The 26403-nt window shown below is 39.1% G+C and overlaps 1 protein-coding gene across 1 annotated transcript in view; it reads right to left on the bottom strand.

Moving 5' to 3' along the window:
* Positions 1 to 26403, bottom strand: part of LOC122795985 (cGMP-dependent protein kinase 1-like) — a 1306845-nt gene that overhangs the window by 1124127 nt on the left and 156315 nt on the right. Inside the window, exon 4 of the mRNA XM_044064466.1 lies at positions 614 to 727. Within this exon, the coding sequence (XP_043920401.1) occupies positions 614 to 727 (114 nt within the window). The remainder of the gene's footprint in view (positions 1 to 613; positions 728 to 26403) is intronic.

Genomic DNA, 26403 nt, shown 5'->3' with positions numbered 1-26403 from the left:
GATTTTAGGATTTAATTCACCAAATAATGACATACATTTGAGCCTCAGACTTCAAATCCTTCAGAAAATGTATCTTAGCACAAACCCTGTTACTCTAGCAACTTTCTATGTTTATAAAAGCAATATTTAAAATGTGTCCCTATTTTTGGGCCTTTGCCCCCCACATGTTATCAGGCCTTGTCCAGATTACTTGCACTAAGAGGTTGAAAGGTATGTTTGCAGCATCTACTGTCTATATGAGTTTCTACTGGGGACCATTTTTCTTTCATATCTCAAAGACATGCAAGAGTACGTGGACACTTCAAGTGGCCTCAGAGATTATTATCATTTAAAATTCCAGTGTCTGTGTTGATTAATAAAACAATTATAGTAGAAAACAACAAGGAACACCTATGTGCAGCACATACTCTGGAATGCTCTCATTTCCTCTGTATACAGTACCTCTGCAATAGCTGTATTCATTCATTGCATAGCTGCTGTGACTACATTTCTTCCATGTATTTTATTCTTGTCTATCAAAGGATTGTGAACATAGATGGAGGGTAAAATATAATCACACAAAGCAAGCATGTGCAAACAGATGTCTGTAAATGCATATATATTGTCTATTTACCTGTTACTGTAGCAGTGCGCTTGCAGTTGTACAGTATGGCCAGCTCTCCAAAAACATCACCTTTGGATAAATTACGAAGATGAGTTCCAGACTGGGTTACACTTAGGTTTCCCTCTAAAAGAAAAAAAGTGACAGTCTTGATATTAAATATACAAGACACCAGCAAGATCTGTAAAACTGTGGCTCTCATAATCCCTTGGGTAGACAGTTCTGTATTATCTAATTTTTTTAGCCAGTTTATTTATTCTGCAAAATAGAAATTAAGCAATTACCACAGAAGCAGTCATTCATTAAACTTGATCTTTTTTATTACAGCAGTTTCTGTACAGCACGTACATAAAGGAGAGCTCATACAGGACACATATCTATTATTTTATTATTATTATTTTATTTTACATTTGTTGTGTCATATTTATGTTGTGTCTATGTTACGTCATATTTAATTAACAGTATTCGTATACTCTTAGCATATGAATAGCGATTTTATTCTTTTTGTACTGTATTCCTGGTTTGTTTTCATTTATTTTCTTCAAATTTATTATATTTTTATACTTTCCAAGGTTCATAGTAAGGCTGAAAGTGAATGAGAAATGAATTACTGTAGCACAGCCTGTGTATCAGATAAAGTCACATATAACTACATTTTTTCATGAATATCTGCAGTTTAATAGTACCAAGAACAAATACCATGAAATGTATAGAGGATGTGGAACTTTCAAGTACAAGACTGTTATTACCAGAGATTTACAGCCAACAATCACAGAAATGTATTTTGCAGTGTTGCAAGCACCTCTATACTTTCACACTGCCCCATCTGTGATATTCTCACTCCATGGTCACATCACCTTGGGGATGAATGAAAAACTGGTATTATATGAATCCTTGTATTTCATCTCTGAGAATGTGTGATGCCAGAATAAGAATGTTAAAATTAAAGGGGTGTTGGGGATAGAAGGGTGAACACTATGGAGTCCCATTTGTTTCTTGTATATCTATTTTCATCTAATACTGTAGAGCTGCTGAGGCTCCTGGACACAATATTTTATAAGTTCCATTATTATTTTCAAAAGTCTGCATCACAATAATTCAGGGAGAATTCACTAAACAGATCACTAAAGAAAGAGAACATTCCAGAAATTTAGTCACACCACCTAACTGCAAATTCAGTCCTAAAATTAATTTTGTCAACATTTGATGTGAATTGTTTCCATTTCTTCGACAAGCTGAAGTACTACTGGTGTTTTCATTAAACTATTAAGTAGACTGTTGTGGTCAAATAGAATGCCTATTTCAGTGTTTTTAATATTGTCACAGTCTTAGAGTCCAGAATGTTTTGAGTTTTCTGTTTCAGCATTTTAACAAAGTTCCCTCTACTCTTCGGTAGGCTGATATTCTCCAAGAGGTTTGGAATACTCTAATACTATAGCAATAACCCACGCCTGGGTGTGGGTAATGCTGGATTTACCCACAGTTGGTGTGGTCTGGTCACGAGGGTGAAGCCCGAGTGGCCAAACAAAGACAACCGTGGGTAAATCCAGCATTACCTACACCCAGAAGTGGGTCATTGATATTATAAAATGACATTATTTAAGAAAAAAAATAATTACTTTTCTTAAATAATGGCATTGTATAATGCCTCCTTGCTGCCCTTCCGCAGCTGTCTGGTATTCTGCAGCAGTTCTGATGTACTGCACATGCGTACGCTTACGCAGTACATCAGAGCTGTGGGCGGAAGCAACTGAGAAAGCAAGATCTCTGTTGCCTTTTACAAACTGTCTCGCTATGTTAAAGGAGTTTAACATAGTGAGACAGTTTTAAAAAAAGCAACGGAGAATCTCTGTTTTTTTTAAAGCTGTCTGCATATAAACCAACATAGCGGAGAAAGCAAGATCTCCATTTCTTTTTACAAAGTGTCTCAACAGCTTTAAAAAAAGCAACGGAGATAGGAAGATCTCGATTACTTTTTTTTTAAGCTGTCTAGCTATGTTAAACTCGTTTAACTTAGCAACACAGTGTGTAAAAAGCAATGGAGATCTTGCTTTCTCTGTTGCTGTAAAAATAGAGTTATACTAATGGAAAAAGTCCGGGCGACCAGACCTTTTTCCATTACTATAACTCTGATTTACAACGTGCACGCTGACCAATCAGCATGCACGTTTTGGAATATTAATGGGGGGGGTTGTTGTATAATATTCATTCTAACACGTCACTAGAGATATCTATACTGCTGTGATACTCCTCATTATGACCGTTCCACAGAGACAGCCAGTGTGCCCTAATACTCCTCATTTTGACCCTTCCACGGGGTCATCCAGTGTGCTCTAATACTCATCATTATGACACTTCCACAGGCATATCCAGTGTGCTGTGGTACTCCTCATTATGACCCTTCCACAATGACATACAGAGAGCTCTGATACTCGTCAATATGACCCTTCCACAGGGTCATCCAGCATGCTGTAATACTCCTGATTATGACCCTTCCACAGGGACAACCAATGTTCTCTAATACTCATCATTATGACCCTTCCACAGGGACAACTAATATGCTCTAATACTCCTAATTCTAACTCCTCTATAAGGAAAGCAATAGCTCCCCAGATGCTACATTTTTGAAGCATCACATTTGAAGTGCACATTAGTAATGACTTTTTTATGCATTCCTCAGAATTTAACATATTATTCTTCAACAAACTCCATGAAAATGGGGTGCCTTATATAAAACCCAGGAAGTCACCACTATCTGGGTCCATTTTCATTCCCTCAATGTGCATATTAAGTGATGATTCAAAATGTGAAATGTGCATGGAGTTACCCTCAAACATAGACATTTATCCAAACACTCTGAAGACAGATTCTGTCTACCCAAGTCAGCATTCCATGGGTGAGTGGAAAAAGATGACTCACACTAGGTTAAAATAGGATGGTCATAAGCCTACTAGACGTCAATTTTTTCCAGACTGAACTAAAAATGTAAACAATTTGAAGGCTAAAAAAATTCCAAACTATGAGTGATGCTATTACAATTTCCAGTAATAATAGTGGCCCCCTTTATTCATCTGTTAACATAGAACAAGTATTCCTGTCTGCATTCACTGAGTACCCTCGGCATAAATATAGTGTATTTACAGCCCTTCAACTTCTAAGGCCTGCCAGCCTATCATCAATGACAACAATACCATCAGGGAAAGTATCTGCAATCATGTTCTTCTTATGTTCTAGTCATATTAAGGATTTGTAGTTCCCACCTGTCCTCTGTGCATAAGGAGAAAATAACCATATCATAACTTCCCTTAAGTAGTTCAATGTGACTTTATTAATAAGCAGGTCTCTAGATACACTGTGTCAGTCTTTATGGTCCTTAGGTAATAAAGTAATCTGCTATGCTTATCTAGTTTAATGCATCCTTTATATATGGAGAGCACTCATCAAGCACCAGATTGTGCCAAGACAATTATGCTTACTCAGACTGACATAAACTCACCTGTCTTTAAAGTGAAATCCCCTAGCATTTGCATGCAGTGAGAATACTGAAGGGAAAATCTGTAACAGACTAGCAATCAAATGCTCTTTTGGGGCAATACAATAAGATACAACAAGAATGAAACATTTGTAAGTAACCTGCTCTTATATAAAAACATCTATTTTTCTATCTTACAGAAACTTAAGTTCTGTTCCAAAACATCATTATCCAGTACATTTATTTAGGCAAGGCTTTACTATTTTCCCATATGCTATACAGTTCCAAAGTAAGACATAAATCTTAGGCTTAGTATAAACTGGCTATAAAGGGGAGCCCCTGGTGGTTTAGTGGTTACGATTCAGCATTCTCCCCCACAACCCAAATTTGATTCCCAGTCAGAGGAGCTTCAATGTATTTCTAATCTATGAACCTATAAGGGAAATCATAAATTCACCTCCGCTCTGACCCCCATGTCTCTGATAGACAGAGGCTAACAGTAAGTTAACTGATCCCAAACTAACATATTCCACAAGATACACACAACCCTTAGCTACCTCATTACTAATACAGCCCCATCATATAGGTATCCAATGTGCTTGAGGACAAAACTGGGACAGGTTGCATGTGTGGGCTTATAAAGACTTTGGTGGCCAATAGCCTAGCACAAACCTATGAACCTGTGGTAATGTTTGCTACAATCCCTAGCCTTTGGGCATATTTAATATAGTCGCGAAAATGTTTTTCTGGTAATTTTAGTGGCCCTTTGCTAATAATATAATTTCCTTGAACTAACTAAAAAAGTATGTCTGCATCAAATTAACAGAAGCCTCCTATGTGAGAGTAAAAACAAAAACTGGATTATTACTAGTTATTTGGAAAATAAAACTGAAACTTCTACAGCAACATATTAAGGTCAGACAACCCACCGTACCTATCAAAGGCCATACTGAATTAGTTATATTATGTCTCAGCTGTGACAAGCATTCAAGGGCTATGAGGTCACTAGTTACAGACTTACTGGTGCCTCAGAGTCTGCAGACTTTCATACTGTAGCCATGACACACAGCAGCTGGGAGTATATCAGTGCTCATTAAGATGAATGAACATTACAAGGACATTTCCTGTCCTTTGATAATTGTGACGCACTGCAAACGCAACTTCCATTTGTTTGCATTGGGGGTGGGGTTAAACAATGTCCTCCGTCAAGGAAATCTGAATACTGCCCAGCAAAAATAATCACTTTCTTATGTTCATTAAAACATGCTGTGCCCCATTAAAGGGCACTAAATGATGAATAAGATATAACAGTTTGGACTTAATGTTCTTCTTCACAAATGGACAGTATGCCTCCTATTTATTCAGTAATAATGATGACACATCATTGTAAAACCAGATTTTCTGCCAGAGATGGTTTGCAATTGTCACCACTTGGCTTCCGGTTTATATTTTTATTTAGCCTATTCCCATAGTGACTTTTTTTAGGCTATGCCAAGTTGTTAAACTCTCCAACATAAACAAAAGAAAAAAAAATCACACATGGCCACCAAAAGTTACTGCTGCTCAGTGCTAGGAGTTTAAATAAAAAAACTGCACTCCCTGGAAGCACTACTCACCTTGGAAAATTCATACAAATGTGCAGTCACAGAAACATGGTCGGGAACCATAGAGAGCACCCCAGCTATTAAAGACTACAATGCCTTTCATACATTTTGACCACCCTCTGCTCAGGATAAAACAAAGGGAGTAGGTGTCTCAGTGTTTATAAAGGACAAGTACACTGCTAGACTGGTCCAACAACATGACTACATTGAGCTGCTCCATGCCCAAATAATCACAGTTACAACCCCCTATTAAATCCTTGCTAGCTACAGATTCCCTGACATGAGCCTGGAAAACCATACCTCCTACCTAAATCTACTGGAATCTCTAAATATTCAGCATAACTCTATACTTATGGGTGACTTCAACTACCCCTCCATAAACTGGGAGACTTATACGACCCATAATTCACTTGCTCAGAGGTTTTTGGACTTTGTCAATGCAAGCACCCTGGAGCAACTAGTTAGCTCTCCAACTAGAGATACAAATATCCTAAACCTGGTACTCAAGAACGTGGGAGGATGCTGCTCCCTCGCATGCATTAACTCTTCCCTGGTAAGATTTGACCACAAAATTATCTTCTTTAGTATTAAAGCTAACCTATAACCACCATCAAACTCCAAATCTGTTAAGAACTTTGCTAAGTCCAATTACCTCAAATTAAGTGACAGCTTATTAAACTCCTAAGGCTCTCCAAACCCAGATGACACTCAGGCCTACTCTGTGCTGTCACAAAAGCACTTTACACCCACATTCACAGCTGCATAGAGGAGGCAGCACCTGTCTGAGTCAAATCTATAATTACTGGCAAAAATAAACCAACCAGGTAAACCCCTAGCATAAATAAGCCATCAGATAAAAGGGAAAAAATCATCCCCAGAACCAAGAAGGAACAGAAAAAAACAGTGCAAAAAGACACTTGCTAGTCTAAACAAAGAAATCAGGGGCTGGTCAAATCTGCCAAAGCAAACTGCAAAGCAAGGCTAGCCTTCCAGGTGAAAGATAACTATACATTTTTTTTAATTATCCTTGTAACCTCAGGGGAAATTCTCAGCAATGTGCCAAGTTAATTATGAATGGCAGCACTTACACCCAGCCTGAAACTACAGCAAACCTTCTAGCTGACAAGTTCAGTTCAATCTTCTCCCCCATAACCTTCTACTACACCCAAAGAAATACCTGCAACCATCCTCCAAATGGTCATTATGAGGGAACAGGTCCTTATTACACTCCCAAAAGCCAAAAACACAGTCTCCATGGGTCCCAACAACTTTCCACGATGCTTCTTAAATAGATAAAAACAGAATCTGTCAGGGCCACTAGAAACTAACTACATCCTCCAGATGAGCTTTGTCCCAGAGGAATGGAGGTCTGTTACAGATGTCCCCCTGCACAAGAGGGGGCCCATCAACTGACCTAGGGATCAGTAACGACATAGAAAATCTCTAAACACTAGATCAGATCCAATTTGGCTATGTCAAAGGGAGGTCTTGCCTGCTCAGTTTGGTGGACTTCTTTAAGAAAGTCACCAGGGCCATGGATTAGGGCAAAAACATACACACAATTTACCTAGGCATGGCCAAAGCTTTTGACAATATCACCCACTCGGGGATCATAGATAAATTTACTGCGTTAGGTATGAACCCCTACATCATCAGGTGAATAGCAAACTGGCTCAGTGACAGGGCACATGTTGTCCGGATAGGTGAATCCACTTCTGAAAAGAAACTTGTTACTAGTGATGTCCCACAGGGCTCAGTGTTGGGACCCCTGCTGTTTGGCATATCCTTCTCTGAAGTGAAGGCCAAAGTTGGGGGCCTCTGGCTCACCAAGTTCACCGGTGACTAAGCTGGGAGCAATCATCAAATCCCAAAATTATGTTGACATCCTACAAACAGGCATAAAAATGACAAATGACTGGTGTCAAGACCATGACCTGAGGTTAAATGTGTAGTCATACCCTTTGGTAAATCAGATATCCCTGCAAATTACAATATTTATAGCACACCACTAAAAGTAGACCCAGTGGTGAGGGACCTAGGAACACAGACAGTAACCTAAACCTTGACCATTAAGTAGCTATGGTAGTGAGGAAATCATTCTATGTGGCTCAACTTATAAGTAAAGGCATGGCATTAAGGTCAACGAAAGTCATTGTGCCATTGTACTTGGCCCTAATCAGGTCCATAACAGAGTATAATGGTCCCTTCTGCATGTATCTAACCAGGTACTTATACCAACTGGAGTGGTCACAGAGGTTTCTCATTAAAAAAATACAAAGTGTAAGACACATGTCTTATTTGAACTGACTAAAGGCACTATCTCTTTACTCCATTTCATATTATTTATTGAGAGGAGACTTATGCCTCACCTACAAGACATTCTCTGATCTATTCCAGATGAAAATGGTACATATTCAAAAAGACAATTATACAAAGGTTACATGTTTCAAGGACCTGAACCTTATTTGAGACTCTAACAAAACTTGCTGGAGAGACAGATTCATATCCCAAAGGCTACCTTGTCAATGGAATAAATTTCCCAATTTTGTAAAATAAAGCCCGTCACTCTCTTCAAAAAGAATTTGGATAAATGGATGGCGAACCATAAATTCACTGCTGAGGTACTGCCCATGTCCTTTATGGACAGAGGTAGTCTGTAAAATGACTCAGGGCTCCAATACCCAAAGACCTACTACCCGATACTACCCTATCCCATATCTGGAGAATTAAGATATAATATCATAATATCCTGGGTATTATTGTGTAATATGTATAGTCTCCACAAACACTAATAGCTCTAGGATCATCATATCTGCAGTCAACTTAGCTTCTAGGCCTAGGTTTGAAGACAGTAACAGAGGGCTCATGACCTTTAACTTGCAGTCTTAAGTAAAAATTGCTTAGGCTTGTAAAGGCTCTTGTGTCATTAGCCTAGTAAGCACCAATGAACCTATTAAAATTTAGCTGCTTTTTTTTTTTTTTGATCATGCACCTTTGATTATAACTTGTCTTGAAAACAAAGCAGTTCAAGGATAAACAAATGTGGTTTCAGTCTGCTGGCCACCTAGGCACATACTGATTTGTGACATCTTATATTCTTGTCATTCACAAAATCACAAATCCTTTGCATGTTAGCCACCAGGGACTGAATGAACTTAGTTATGTTGCCACCCCACTCCACATATATTTTTGGAGTGTCAGGCATGCAGAAGTTGTTCCTGCTTGTATGACTTTCTTGATATTCTGTTTTATTTAATACATGTGTGTTCTGGACAAGAATGAATTACACCTGATTATCCATCTCATTGAGCCTTCAGCCTATATCTGAGGACACCACCTGCAGTCTGGCAATCTTCTCCATGTGCACACATATTGTTTATTTCAGTTTATTTATTTCATTTATTTTATTTTACGTTTGTTGACCAGGATAGTCCGACTGGACACATGTCCATTTTCAGCTGAGGCCCGGGGAGATAAGCTCCGACAAACATGAAGAAAATGATTTTATTTACACATGGCAAATACAGTTTAGAAATTCAATATCAGTATTACAATACACTGAAAAGATAGGCAGACATATGATAACACTAGATATAACATAGACAGTTCATAGACAATCAGTAACACCCTGTCTGAGTGACATAATCAGTCTCCTTTTACTTGTGGCTGTAGGATAGAAGTTAGTCAGGTTAGTGCAAGGACATAACCGATGTGTTTTAAAGTATTGTTTAAGGCTATTTTTAAATTGGGTTATTGAGGGTATTGATGTAATATTGGTTGGAAGATGGTTCCAAGTGTTGCCAACGGAGTTGGTAAACAAAGAGTTCCCGGCTGAGTTGTTGGTTTTGACTGTTTGTACTAAAAGTCTGTTGGATGAGCATAGAGTCTTAAGGTTACTATAAGGGGTGATAAGTTTTTAAGTATAGGGCTGTTCTCAGGTTGGTATAGAATCTTATGTACAGCTATTAATTGGTTATATTGGAGTAGGCTATGCAATTCTAGCCATCCTAGCTGATTTAAGTTTTGACAGTGGTGTGTCTTGTAAACTGCTCCAATGGCAAATCTGGCAATGCTATTATAGCAGCTTGATAGTTTGTTAAGGTCATCTTTATTCAAGTTTATGAATAGGGAGGCATAAAGGAGGGTGGAGAGTAGATGTGTGAGTGCTATAACAGTCTTTGCTAGTAGGGTTAGGAAGGGTTTAATCCTGTATAGTGAGCTGAGTTTTTTGTTGACTGTTGTAATAGATTGATTAATATGCATGTCAAACTTAAGGCTATTGTCTACTATTATGCCTAAGAGTTTGGTAGTGAGATCAGGTGAAATAGTGGTGCCATTGTTAGAGGTGATAGTAAAGGATGGCAAGGAGGACCTGCGGGTGGTGGAGAACAACTGCATCTTCATTTTGTTAGGATTTAGTATGAGTCCCAGGTTAAGAAGCTAGATTTGAACTGTACTGAAAGCAGTTTGGATTAAAGTTTGCAGTTCAGGGGGGAGGTGGCTGAGCAGATTAAAGTGGAATCGTCTACATACTGGATGCAGGTTGCTTGCAGAATGACAGTGTACAGGTCATTAATAAAGATGGAAAAAAGAAGTTCATTCTGTTCCATGTCATAATTTTCCTGCAAATTATTTAAAGACAGCTTAAATTCATATATAGTCTCAGCAAACACTGACAGCTCTAGGTTCATCATATCTGCAGTCAACTTAGCTTCTAGGCCAGGTTTGCAGACAGCTGCAGAGGGCTCATGACCTTTACCTTGCAGTATTAAGTAAACATTATGGATCATTGACAAAACACTCAGGTTTTATTGTATTAAGTTAATAGTTACATTTACCAAACAATTTGCAATCTTTTTGATCATATTTTGTATTTTGAGCAGAACGGTACAATTAACTTTATAATTATATAAGAAATGCACATATCTACATGGCTAAAGATGTCTGCAAAATGATGCATGATTAGAAGTTCTCCACTTCTTTATTTTTATCCATATACACCCAACCTTCTAAGTATGGCCTCTTAGCTTGTCCTCTCATTTGTTTCCCCATATTGGTAACCATTTGTTGTTGTCTTAATTACAATCTAATTTGCCTTCCTCTTCACTGCCTCCCAGACTGTATGAAGTACTCCAGATATGGTCTTACCAGTGTTCATGCAAATGGAGGATGATATCTGTATCTCATGAGTTGATTCCCTTGCTTCTCATCCCAACATCATCTTAGGCTTCTTTGCAGCCTTTCCGGAATGTGCAGTATGATCCTGCCATATGGTTCCTTGTATCCACAATCTATTTCATCATTTGTCCTACTCTATGTTGCTCCATGAAAAATATATGCTGTCCATGACCTTAACATAAGAAGTCATAAGAAGTATGCAGTCTTGCACTTTTTTATATTAAATTTGAATTCTCTCTTGCCTGTCCATAACACATGAGGCTACAGTTCTTCCTGAAGACTAAGCTGTCCATGATTTCTGTACTTATTATTGTCTTAATATGATGAGCACAAAATCTCATCTCATTCTCTAAACCCAGGAGAATATGTAACACAAGTATATTAAACAGGCATTGTCACAACCTGACCCCATGTGGTTCTCCAGTGATTGCTTCCTTATTTCCTCAGGCATCATTATCATCTACTCTGCTTCTAATCGGAAAGACCATCTCGAATTATACTACTATTTTTGAATTCCCCATTCCCCTTAATGTTTGCCTGAAATCTATAATATGTTCCATAACATTCCATGAAAGGGAAGAGAGAGGAATTGGCTTTGTTTGTATTCAAGCTGGTTATTTCCTATTCACCCATTTCCTTCTTGGATTGTTTTCCTTTCCTCGCTTCTTCCTTAATACAGTATCAAAGCTTTTCTGCTGTTTTCATTGCCTTTTACCTTTCCATGTTAGTAATTATTGCGCTTCCAAAAAAATGCATGTCTACCCACTTGCAATGTCTGACAAATGCTCTCATACTAATTTGGGGTATGGTGAAGCATACCATGAAATGATCACTGGAGGCAAGAGACTAGCTCATCTGGACTTCTGCCACCCCACCTGCAAAGGTTAGATCTAGGTCAAGAACATACATACATGCATACATGCATTTTATTTATTTAATTTCTACAGTTTACATTTAGTCAAGACCCACTACACGCAACCACCTTTTTTATGAGAGGTGAGCTTAAAATACTGACTTGGTTAAGTGACTGATGCTGTCACCCAATATATGTCTGTGTATGACAATCTACAAATAACTTAATTTGTTAAGTCTAGTGGGCATTGTTTCGTACTGTTGAATCTGCTGGGAGGATATCCCCACCCCCATGGCACTTACCCACACTCACAGGCCTTCTACTGATGAAGGTGAAGCAACATTAACACTTCAGCATATTTCACTCTTATCAGTGTACTATATCCCTAGAAAGACATTAAAAAGCCCATAACTATAACATTAGATGCTGTGACTCGAGACAAGTATTTAGTTTAGACACCTTGTCTTTGTATGCATGAACATCCTACCTCACTGATTGTTTATTATGGTAAAGCATCTGGGTGGGGTTCTTCCCGCTCTGTTTGCTCTGCTCACTCCACTCCCCTGCCTAACACTTCGGCATATTTCACTCTTATCAGTGTAATATATCCCTGGAAAGACATTAAAAAGCCCATAACTATGAAATTAGATGCTCTGACATGAGACAAGTATTTAGAGTTCAGACACCTTGTCTTTGTATGCATGAACAACTTACCTCGCTGATTGTTTATGGTGGTAAACCATCTGGGGGGATTCTTCCCTTTCCGTTCACTCCACTCACTCCGCTCCCCTACCCTTCCCCCATATCCCACCCTCCCCCAGCACCTCTACTCTTATCCTAAGCAAACCACTCCCCCTCATTCCTATGATCTAATTATATACAACTCTACCTTGTCCACACCCACATTTCATGTACACCTTACTTTCTTTTATTTTGCCAAACTTATCTGCTCTCCCTTACGTCCATCTCCTTGAATTCACATGGCCTCTACTATACTTTTTTGCATCTTACTCTACTTTACCATCACAATACAATCACCACCTCAAACTATTTTAAATTAACTCCAGGCTTACCACCTACTCTTCTACTATACACCCAAACTAGCATTGCACCATAATTTTACTACTGACATCTCCCCCACACCTCCATATCACAAACTGCAAGGTAAAATACCTAACCACATTATCAAAGCCCACTCTGAAGTCAAAACATTCTAACCTTATCTTCAGCTGCACACACATCACATGATAACAATCTTTATTTACACTGTACTACATTCAAACACACAAATTCCACTTGTGCTATTGTTAAACCCACTATCACAGCTGACATGCTCCTCCTAACTTGCCCAGCCTCTTTACTCTTAATTCTCACCCTTACTACAGCTATATCATCACATACCCCCACACACCAATACACAACCTCCTCTAACCCTCTCCCCACTAAACAACACAGCTTCTCACGTATCCCCCCACACACCAATACACATCAACAACCTCCTTTAACCCTCTCCTCAATAAACAACACAGCTTTTCACGCATCTCCTCCCAGCTTTTCCCCTATACCCTCCCATTCTATTCAAGCCACAAAATGGCCTCCCCACCTCCTATGAAAACACACTTGACACCAGTACCCTCACCTAGGAATAAAAAAAAACACTTCCCATGGTACTCATTCCTCATTACCTATCTACTCAAATGTGGAGACATACATCCTAACCCTGGCCCACCCTCTAATCCTAACTGCAAGAGTAACCACAAAGATATAAACATACTTACACTTAACCTTAGAAGTATATGTAATAAAATAACCCCCACTGCATGCCTGGATTGGTCAAAATAGACCTGGCATACTAGTCCTTACTGAAACATGGCTACACCCCAATGTAAAAGACTCAGAAATAATACCTCCAAACTTTGCAATAACCAGAAGAGATAGATCTAAAAAGGGGGGGGTAGCACTTCCATATCCCTCTACACTCAACATCACACCCTACACCAGTAATATACCCATCTTTTCCAATGCTGAGGTACTTATCTACTTTTTGAACCTCAATATATCACAAATAATTTGCATAATAGTAACATATATCCCACCAGCTAACAATATACCAGTGTCGGAAATTATTTTATCCTGGACATCCCAAACAATAAACCTCGAAATAATAATCTTAGGAGATGTAAATATAGATTGGCAAACCATAGCTTCCGACTCCCACACAAATAGTATAAATCTGTATGTTTTTTCTCAGCTTATCAATCCTCCAACAAGTGACAGCAAAGATCTTACCTGCCAGTCCACCTTAGATTGGATTCTAGTATCCCACCCTGGCAATTACCCCTCTTCTGGTACACTGTCTAGCTCCCTGAGTGATCATCTGACAGCTTACTCCCTTAGAACAAACTCCCAACAACTAAGAGTACACACTATAAAATCAGTTAGGAACTCAATTTTTGTGAGCATGAATTCAACAATCTCCTACAGGAAATAGACTGGACACCCCTTAAACAACTACCCCTTAATGATGCTGTACTATACTTTAATACCACCTTCCTTCACATACTTAATACCCCAGCTCCCATTCGTATGAAAATAATCAAAAATAACTCAGCACCATGGCTAAGGAATGTAAACACCTGATGAAGCAAAGGGACCTAGCCTGGTCAACCTGGAAACAAAATAAAAATGAACAAAATCATGTTAATTTCAAAGCACTATGTAACAAAGTGACAAAACTAATCAACAGAGATAAGAAGTCATATTATTCCCAGCTTCAACTCCAGCATAAAATCAACCTCAGTAAATTTTGGCACTCAGTATCTTCACTACTTAACCCTGGAAGAAGTGGAGAGCACACCCTATCACCTAATACCCCTCCATCACAAATAGCCAAAAACTTTAAGAAGCACTTCATAAAATCAATTTCAGACCTACTAAATAACACCCATAATGCTGGACCAATAAACAACACAGCTCCATCCTAGGACCCCCACTCTCCAACCTATTCAGACAACAACCCCAGGCCATCAACTACTTCTAACCCTGTCATTATTAACCACCCTACTCAACAAAATGTCATACAAACCCCATTCTCATTTCAGCCCATTTCCACTGACACCATTATGAAACTGCTACAAAAACTAAAATCCTGCTCTACCTCAGCTGATAATCTCCCCCCATACTACCTCAAACTGGCTACTAACTCAGTCGTCTACCCAATCAGTATCCTTATAAATATGTCTTTATCTGAATCAGAAGTACCTACCATATGGAAACAATCTAACATCAACCCCCATCCACAAAGGAGGCAACTCTTTTGATCCATCCAATTTCCATCCTATATCCATCTTGTCACCCATATCTAAAATTCTTGAGAAAGGCATCCATCAGCAGGTAATGCAATATCTATTGCTAAACAATCTTTTAACCAAAATCCAACATGGCATCTGACCTAGACAAAGCACAGCTACAGCCCTATTATCTTTTACAGATGCCATGAACAAGGCCAGAGATGCAGGGTGCTATACAGCCTCAGTATTCCTTGATCTCTCCAAGGCCTTTGACACAGTGTCTCACCCCTGACTTTTGAACACGCTGTCTAACTTAGGCTTTTCACATAACACAGTAAAATGGTTTCAGAGCTACCTCAAGGATCAAACAAGCAGTGAAATGGTCCAATGAACTTCGGCTCTTTCTACTGGTGTCCCTCAAGGCTCCATCCTAGGACCCCTACTCTTCAACATTTTCACAAACAACCTTCACACTGCCTCTCACCCTGGGACCCTCATTCAATATGCTGATGATGCCACCATAATCTGCACTGTTCAATCACTACCAGAACTACTCTCAAAAACTCAATGGTCCTTTACAGCAGTTGAATCCTGGCTAAGAAATGCCTAACTCTTTCTTAGTCCAAAGAAGACAAAACTAGTACTTTTTCATCCCTAAAACACCTCCCCTGTCACTGATCATTTCAACATTGTTGCATCTGACAACACTGCCATAGAAATAGTGCAGGAAACCAAACTTCTAGGTGTTATCATTGACAATAAACTTTAATTTGATGCCCATATACAGCAAAATATAAAGAAAACTCATCAAAAACTGGGACTCTTATATAGAAACTAACATTTCTTTACTGCAACAACCAAAACTACCCATACAAAGACATTGTCGGTGCCTCTATCTTAACAAACTTACAAAATTCTACCCTAAGCAAGTTGGAACAGTGCTACAACAAAGTTGCGAAGTTTGCCACAAACTCTAAATATCACACACACCACTGTAAGCCACTCCTAGAATTAAACTGGCTTGAACTACCCAACCAACTTGCCTTTATTCAGCTATCCCCCTTGCACAACCTTATGTTCAAGCCTATTGCCTACCCTGAACTAGGCAATCTAGTCACAACTTACACACCAAATCAATCTCTATGATCAGGAGACAAAAATCTCTTAGCTATCTCAAAACCCACAAGAAAACCTGGTCACTCTCTGTATTCATACTCTGTCTCTATACATTGGAATTCACTACCTCTAGCTACCAGGTCTATGTCTGGCCTAACCCATTTCAAAGCCTCTTTAAAAAAATCATCTCAAAAATATATGGCTCTGCTCCTGCATAAAGCCTGCCTAATGCTTAGGTCTTCCTCTTCTGTCACACTTCAATCTCTCACAGACTGCAATATTTAGGGTTGCCACCTTTTCAAATGCCCAAAGTGGGACATTTTTGGTACAAACATCAGACTTGCAGGACGAAACATACCCACAGCAAGTACAAAGGACAGAACTTCACTTTTTTGCCTAAATAAAAGCTTATTCTTGTAGCATTTTAGTTGTTATTCTGTTTCTTATAACATTTAGGTGTTTCAGATACAGAATAACTGTTTTATGCAACTATTACATTAAATATAGGAAATAATTTTGTCCTAAAATCTCAGGACATTTACCATTTTTACAAATTTTTTGCAGGACACAGTTGCCCAAAGAGGGGCTGTCCCTCGCAAAGTGGGACAGGTGGTAACCCTATGAAAGATCCTAAGGCTCTTCTAACTCCTTCTCTGCTTCTATACCATATCCTTAAGCTACTGCTCAGGCTTTACTGCTTCTATTCTTCTTAACTCTCTCTCACTATCTGTCTGCATCACTAACTTTCTGGCTGCTATTTTCCTAACTGAAACTAATATTCTGTTTTGCATGTACTATAACAGTCAATGTCACACATTGTACTACCTACATACTTTTTTTTTGGACACTATGTATGATGAAAGTGACTATTATAATCTGTAATGTTTTAACTGTATAGAAGTGTCTAGATGTATAGCAATATATTACATCATCTTTGTTTCTTTCAACTTTTGTATAGTATTTCTAATGCAATCCTTGGGCAGCCATGGTGGTGCAGTGGTTAGTGTTGTTGCCTCACAGCATGAGGTTCTTTGGTTCTATCCTTGGCTGGGATGTTCTCCGTGTGGCTTTTCTCTGGGTGCTCTGGTTTCCTCCCATATCCTAAAGACATGATGTAGGTGGATTGGACATTCTAAACTGGCCCTAGGTGTGAGTGTGTGTCCTTCTGTGGAAGGTTGGGCACTGGGCTGGCAACTTTATACTGTAAAACTCCACTGCCAATCATGAGTGGACGTGTGATCCGCTGTGGTGCCCCTAACTGGGAAAAGAACATTTCTAATGTAATCTTTATTGTATTGGATTATACTGTATTTGTATTGTACTGTATGTGGAACTTTTCTCCTCAGGCCTCTGCTGAAAGCGAGTTCAGTAGACCCAGCCAGACCACCCCGGTAAACAAATGTCAAATAAATAAGTGGAGGTAGGCACCTTTCTGATTTGTAAATTTGTTATTTGCACAGAACAGCTTTTATCAAGCATAAGTTATACAATATGTCTGCAACCAGCATAAAAACATCAAATGAAGTTCACACACAATAATCCGCTGTATAGGGTGTTTAGATCCCAAGAAGATAACGCAAGTTGCTCTAAAAGCTCTATTTAATGAAACACATATAGTCCACTTAAGCGCTTTCATCTATGTTATAGACTTCATCAGAACACCATTTTTAATTACAGCCTGGGTTATATACTATCATAAACCAATCAAACACATAGTGTAATCAGCCAATTAATTCGTGATTATGTGAATACAAGTCCCTTAAAGTGCATTGTGCATTCAGTTAAACAACATCACTCTATTTAATAAAAAATATATATGTTAAATAATTACCCTAATACTATATAAAATCACAGATAAATACATAAAAACACCTTCTCAAATATAAATATATTTAAAAATATATGCATTCCATAATACAATTCATCCTTCTTCTAAATCCATATAAAATGATGCCTTTAGTTCCAAAATGGGCTTGATGGATATACTGTCATTTATTCCCAGGTGTACTGTTGAGGTTAACAAAATTTTCCATTTAGTTTCTCTTTCCCCTAATTTTTTCCTAATGTTACCCCCTCTGGGATTGACAAGTGTGTGTTCTAATATGGCAAACTTGAACATTTCACAACAAGGACTTTTGACAAGATGTCTATATAATGCATTACTTATATCTCATTTAATTTAGGTGTGAACATCCCATAGTTCACTGAGAAAGATTAAAATCTCATGCAAGTATGATTATCTTTCTCTTTCCTAACCAACAGTATTTTTTTCTGAACCCACCATCATAATAATCATCCATTTTTTCAGAATTGTGGTGTCTCTTTAGGGTACCTTTCTTCCAGTAACTCCAGTGCCCCAACCTTCTCATTAGCCTTAAGCTAATATCTCGTTCTTCCTTCCTGTGGCACCATTATCACCATCCACATACAATTTTAAATATATACTTCTCCTTTTATTACTTGTTTACCTTCCAGACATTCTGAATCCTTGCATCCTTGTAGTACATGGTCTTCTCATAAAATCCCAAACTTTGTAATCATCTTGCCTATGTACTCAATCTCACTGTCTCTGCTGATATAGTAATAATGTTCAATATATATCTGTCACCAACTGTAAGCCTCAGAGGAACCCTTACATGGATTTGCCACCTATAATAAAGAGTCAAACACCCTATTTCCAAAACGCTTATCCACACCTCCATTAAATATTTCTAAAGGAGTGGTTTTTCTCATAATTAAAAGTAATGTATTACATTCCTATTCTTACTTGCACTGCATTACAAACTGGAATATTCACACGTAAACAGTTCTCATTGCTCCCGTTAAGTGTGATGTAAACTCTATCCCTAGATTTGCTGTCAAAATGGTATAGTCTTTACATGTCTATATTAGAGGAAGATCACTCTAAATCAGTCTCTAGCTCACAGAAAACAAGCACAGCATTTCCAGCTTATTCCTGTAGCTTAAATGTTTTATTCTAGCAAACTGCCTAGTGCAATACTTCAGAATCCTTTCCACTCTGTACAGCTAGGAAAAATTACAGATACAGGCATCTACAAAGCATTCTCCATGTCATAAAAAGGGAGTAGAATGTTTTTATTTCCAGCAATATTGCACAGATATCCATTATTATAGAAAAACACTTCCTGATTACCAGTGATAAACTGTCATCACATTTAAGCCTTCTGTAAACCATAACTACATTGCTTTCAGTTAAGATTGCATTATTAATATCATATGGATAACAGAGAGTCCAAACAGAGAGGTGATAAAATCAGCAAGTCTTGGTGAGTGCCTTCATGAGATGGACCCTGTTTTTACAAAATCTCACAAAGATGACACTGATATATAGACTGCATTTATAAAACATATATCATGACAGAAGCAGGTTAAAAATAAAAAGGCAGCTGGGTGTACAAGTCCCAGGATATAAAGTATCCAGTCATGGTAGGTGCACTGGTGCCAAGACTAGAAAAAATGACAGAGTAGAATCCTCAAAACATGGAAACATTCTTACAATGGGGTTAGGTAAGGCTCAGGGGAGGATGCCCCTGTTGTAGAAGGAAGTAGTAGTCCACAAAAAAAAAAAAAAAACACAAAAAAAAACTAGCATGCCAAAAAACAGCCATAGAGATGATAGAGTGGACTATTGAGGATAAGAAAGATATTGTTTATTGTTACTATTATGCAAGAAGCCCAGAGTTTCCAGATAGAATGTATTTATAAAAATTAAGAATTAAGAGAGAAATTAGAGGAAAGAAAAATACTTGTACAAGAAAGACTGCCAAAAGCTTCAAATGCACATTTTTGGTCACTAATACAACAGATCCTTGGAAAACATTCTCTTGGATTCACTAATCTTCTGTGCAGGACTAGCTTAGTCCTGCACAGAAGCACCCATTAAGGAGCAGGATGGCAGCACGCCATGCATATTAATGAAGGCGTGCTGCCTGAGCTTCTAGGCTTACACGGAGCATATATGAGTGCAGGGGGTGTTTCTGAGAGAAGAGCTCTCAGATTAAACACGCCCCTGCAATGTAGAAAAGCAGAAAGTGGTAAGAAATGAGTGAGATCCCTCATAGGTGTCCGCATATCCCCAACAACAGTTCCCCATGTGTACAACACCAGCAGTACATAAAAATCAAATGAAGGAGCCCCTTTATTTTTTTTTTTTAAATCCAAGTACAATTTACCATAGGTGCACGGGTATGCCCATCACTTAGCTACGGTTAAAGCAGCTTAAAAGGCTGAAGAGGATAACAAGGAAGATATATGCAAATGAAGCAACACCGCAATAGTGTAGAGGGCAGAGTGTTCACCAAATGAACAGGCATTTCTGGTTCAAGTCCCACAACAGCACAGTCTATTTTATATGGCAAATCACATCATAACCAATATTTTTGTTGCAAAACCCTCTAAATAACATATATTTATGAACTGGAGCACTGCAGGAAATGCACATGTGAAGCGTCAGTGTCATAATGAATAAGGCACTAGTAAGCAACTTTAAGCACAAATAAGCAGTAGAAAGCATATGTAAGCAAAATAAGTGTGTTTAAGTGTGTTTGCGTGGGAGTAAGCACTGCCTATACAGACTAAACAATTTAGAAGCTAACAGAGTGTAAAAAACTTTAACCAGAAGTTAGCAGTGCTTACCACCACGCGAATCCACGCAAAGATGCTTACAACTGCTTTAAAGTGCCTTAATCACTCTGTATCCAACATCCGGTGTTCTGCCCAGCAACAAAATAAACAGCCTCTGCAAGGCTCAAATGCAGGACCCTGCACACTACAGTTTTAGTAGTTAACCACTAAGCCATCACAGCAGCACCTAAAACTGAGGTTTCAACAAACAAATCCTCACCACAGGAAAATCAAACTGAACATGCAAAATGAATCCATGTACAGTGTGATGCTGTATAACCTGCTACATAACATAAATATGTGAACTGGAGTACTGCAGTAAGGCCAGATGTGAGGTGTTATTGTAATAAAGTGTTGAAGTCCCCAAGACCCTATACAGTGTACGTACACATGAATCACAGATACCAGGCACAGATATAACATGTAACAAATAATAAATCAATGTCAAAAGGAAAATATAATGCTAATTAAATATTAAGCAATGCTAAGCATTGCACAGCTCAGCTTACGTGGTGTAAGCAATGTGTAGACTGGCTAACTCAATCTGCCCAGTGGTATGCCCCTTTAACCAATGCCAACATTAGGTAAGCAGGTGTGCCCATAGCTTAGCCTTTTCAAAACCGTCCAATCACAGGAAAGTGTAGGAAATCGGATGTATTTAAACCCCACAGGCACCAATAATTCCCATAACTGGTTGCAGCTTCCTAGTCTAAGCAGAATGGCTGGAGTTGGGGAAGGCACTCGATTTAGAGCACAGAGCTGGGGTACCCAGGAGTCCAGATTCATGGTATGGCTCCTGGTAAAACACCATGAGGAGAAACTACTGCAGGGCCAGTACCAGGTCTCTCAGTATAAAGTGGAGGCCTGGGGCAGTCTCGTCCGTGACCTCACCAGTGCCACTGGTATCCCCTGAACTGATGAGCAGGTCAGGCATCACCATGCTGACCTGAAGCGGTGGAGGGGTGATGTTTTGGAGCAGTGGATCAAAGAATCAAGGCAGATGGCCAATGCTCCAGCACTGAGTAAGCACTCATTCTACTATGTAGATAATGATTGCCTAGCTTGTGTATACTATGGATAGGTAATAGCTAAATATCACTGTATTTCTCTGACAGCTGCAGATGAGCAGGCTGTGAACCATGCTGCTAGGCTACAAAGGCTGCGTCATGAGGCAGGTTAGTAATAATCTTGCATGTACTGTCATAAGAAAAAATATAACAGTTCTAGAAAGTATTGTACCAGTATAAAAATGTATTGTGTATGGGATGTACTGAATAAACCAGACAATATGGCAGGAAGACTGTCATATAGGTTGTGTGTAAATAAAGGTGTAATATTTTGTGAATAAAAGTATAACCCCTGGAGTGCTTGTGTACATTCTGCATATGTTGTTGTAGTGTTGCATTCTATAAATAGTACTGTTGTATTAAGCAGTGTTACCCACACTGTTGAACGCAGATAAAATGTGTAGGAAGTTCAGTATAACAATGTTGGAAGTCCCAAGAGGTCAGTCATATAGAACGCTATATAGAACAACTGAGGGAGAGTTAGAAACAATTGGAATGTGACATGCCACTTTCCTGATAGCACAGTGTACTGTGATGCTGACTGTTTTATTTTTACCACACCAGCAGGGGTTTGAATCTCGGGAGTGGTAGTAAGTTGTATGCATAATCATACCCCACAACTGTCCAGAGTTTGTGAGAATGTTCAGATAGAAAGCTGTATGCATACTTAGACCCAACTGTTCAGACTTTGCTAGAATGTTCAGATAGTACACTGTAAGCATAATCATAGCCATCAACTGTACAGACTGTGGTAAAATGTTCAGGTGGTAAGCTATATGCATAGTCATACCCCTCAACTCTTCTGCTCTGTCCAGCATGTCCAGATAAATGGCCCATATCTGCTGCCCAGTAACCTGTTCCCCTGACAAATCAGTGAGATGATCCAAGAAATGTAGGCAGCTTATACTGACATATAATGTATAGTAAGACCTGAACATAAAAAGAGAATGTATATGAAAGCAAACGTGTCATTGCAGCATCTCACAAAAAGTGTATGACAGCTATTCCAAAATATGTCACATTAACAGCTGCATCCTGTCAAGCCTTGACCAGAGTGTGTGCAATAACGGATTGTTAGTTATGTGTATAACATCAACATGGAATCTGGGAGTATGTGTAGTATTCGTCAGGTAGTGTTAACAAAGTTCCCTCCACAGCTATAACAGGTAAGAGGTGTTGACTGTAGTTACAACACAGTTCACTCCTATACATGTCTACATGCATGGACTGTGGGAGTATGTGTAGAATCTGTCAGGTAGTGTTAACAAAGATTTTCCCCACAGCTATAACAGATAAGAGGTGTAGACTGTAGGTACAACACAGTTCACTTATATACTTGTCTACAAGCATGGAATCTGGGAGCTTGTGTAGAATTTGCCAGGTAGTGTTAACAAAGTTTCCACCACAGCTATAACAGGTAAGAGGTGTAGACTGTAGTTACAACACAGTTCACTCATATACTTGTCTACAAGCATGGAATCTGGGAGGATGTATAGAATTTGTCAGGTAGTGTTAAAAATATTTTCTCAACAGCTATAACAGGTAAGAGGTGTAGACTATATGTAAAACACAGTCCATGTATATACTAATCTACAAACATAACATTGTGCAAAGTAAGGCCATTGGGTAGTGTAATAATACATGTAAGGGACAGATCACTGCAGTGATTAAGAAAGTTGTGAAAACTACAGGGATATATTAGTTGTTAATTGACATCTCTCTCTCACCCCCACCATATGTGCAACAATAACCTAATTACACACCTAAATGGGTACGTGTACACTCCAATCTTTTGTTGGGACATATGTCTTATTGGATTATAAATATTCACATTTGGTTCTATACATGTGCCATGTTAATATACTCCCATATTGGTGGCCTGTTGCCATCAGTGAGACCTGCATGCTGCTGTAATGGCCACTGTTGTCCCATATATGCATGTGTTCTGCTCACCCTGCAACTGTTGTAAATCTGGTGTCTTGGGTTAATGGGAATACCTATGCATGCTGTATAACTAGTCCTGAATGCTGCTGACTATTACTAATCAATATCTGTCCTAAAACGGGAACACCATAGCTCGTATGGGAAGGCAGGTCCCAGCTGACCCACCTGTCCCACCTCAGCTGGCCATGGCACCGGGCACCAGCACATCCGGGGCCCAGCCTGGGACCTCCTCCTCCACTGGCCCTGCACCACCTTCGGGCAGAACCGCCTAAGGAGATGGGGCTCACCCCCTGGAAGCGGGGGTGGAGAGGTACCTGTCACCCGCCGTCAGGTTTGGGCTCTGGTGCATAGGGAGCTCGACAGGGAGATTTGAGACGAGCTACGCCAGCTTGAGGTCCATGTGGTGCAATTAGAGGGTGAGCCTGCCCCTCCTACCCAGTCCCAGCACAGCCACCTTTGGGGCCGTGAAGGTGCAGTGGTGACTGCCCATGGGTGGGGACCTCAGTCCCACTGTTTCCATTTTTGGGCTCATTGGTTTGCATCTTCCAAACACCCCTCCCTGTCCAAGGTATCTACCTCCCACATGTGTCATATACCACCCCTGTATGCATCTTGTTTGTCTTGTCTGTTAACCTACCCAACCTACCTCTCCAAATATACCTACTACCCCTCCCCAACATCCCACTCTCACCCGAAAAAAAAAAGGACAATCTGTTCCCACAAAAAAAAAAATCACTCCATACATAGCTGTCCATTTCACATACATGTCCACTGTACACAAGTAAACCGGCCTAATTGGCATCACAATGAATTATTGTTGTCCTCACCCCCACCCAGGGGTTTCAGTGTCCAAATCTACCTCCAAATTCAGTGTATATGCATAGCTGTTGCTGTAGAAGAAATGGGCAGCTATGGACCTTCCCTACACCCTTCCTGCACATCCTTGGTTATTCTCCCTACTGTCTTTCCCTCTTTGTACTCCTTTTTTCACCACTTTCCTATCAACCCTTTTTTCTTTTCTTTTAAAGAAATTAGCATGGGGTAAGCAGGAGTAAGCACTTTTAAGCAGCAGTAAGTGGGTTTAAGCCTGTTTGCATGGGGTAAGCACTGCCTACACAGCTTAAGCAATTCAGAAGCTAACAGAGTATAAGAAACTGCAACCGGTAGTTAGCAGTGCTTAGCTCCTCATAAAGTCGAGCAAACCCGCTTACAACTGCTTTAAAGTGCCTTAATCACTCTGTATCCAATGACCTGTGTTCTGCCCAGCTACAAAGTAAACAGTCACTTTAAGTCCTGAACCCAGGACCCTGCATATCATAGACAAAGCGATTTACCACTAAGCAATACCAAATATACATAGATTGGATGTTTTGAGAAACATATCATCCAGCGCAGTCATGCAACAGTACAGAGAATGTATGCCAACATCTAGATATCTAGATGTATGTGTATGCATAAATATATTAATATCTAAACAGATGCAACATATCCATATATGTCGATATATATATATATATATATATATATATATATATATATATATATATTTAGAAATATATATATATATATAAATATATATGAACATATATACATGCAAATGCCTACATTGACACATATATATGTCTACACCTATATGTCTGCATATACACAGCAAGGTACATATATGAACGCAGATATATATATGTAGGTATATATGGACATAGTCATATATATGTAAGCAGATATGTAGATAGCGATTGTAGATTACCAAAAACATATATGTCCACATGCACCGTTAATGGGTTTGAGAGGCCCCAAACAATATACGTCTTGTACGAATAGGCATACCCCATGACAGCCAAACATGTCTGCCCTGCAATACACTACCAAATGTTGCAGATCCCATAACCAGGACCTGACATGACATGGGCACAAGATGTTAACTGTACTACATCCCACCTGTATGATGTCAGGCTGGTATTGGTAACATATGCAGTACAGTCTGGCTCCCATAGGAAATGTAAAATGTAGAAGCTATTGACATCCCCAGGATACATATACACAGACACATATATGCAGACACATATATATATATATATATATATATATATATATATATATATAGTTACATACATATAGATATACATGTGACTACACATACACATGTAGATATATGTACAGTAAGATACATAGGTAGAAGGTGCACAAAATATGATACAGCCACTATGCCTACAGTTCACACCTGAACACCTGGACACTGTATGGGCCACCCATACAAATGACAATCATTGCCTGTAACATATACCCACTGAGAGGTCATAGGACAAAAAAAAACACACACAGGTTTGCAGAAATTGTAAACCTTTATTTGTGTTCTTTTACAGTTCTATATACTATTGCTACCATAATTGGGATTGTCTTCACAGACATGGTGTGTGTGGGAGGTCACATCTGCTTTCCACATGTGTGCCATTGGCTACTGATAGACATCCTAAGGACATCATAGTAAAGTACCACTGCTAGCACATACTGCCCCTGTCAACTGCAGCAGAGATATTGGCCAATATGTGTGGACATTCTGACACACTCTGTACAGTCCAGAGGTATACACAGAACCCCTTAATGCAAAACATGTGTACCATGCCTGATAATATG

Source organism: Protopterus annectens, chromosome 2.part2 (genome assembly GCF_019279795.1).
Source record: "Protopterus annectens isolate FY-2018-M chromosome 2.part2, PAN1.0, whole genome shotgun sequence".
Lineage (NCBI taxonomy): Eukaryota > Metazoa > Chordata > Ceratodontiformes > Protopteridae > Protopterus > Protopterus annectens.
This window is presented reverse-complemented; position numbering and strand designations above follow the sequence as displayed.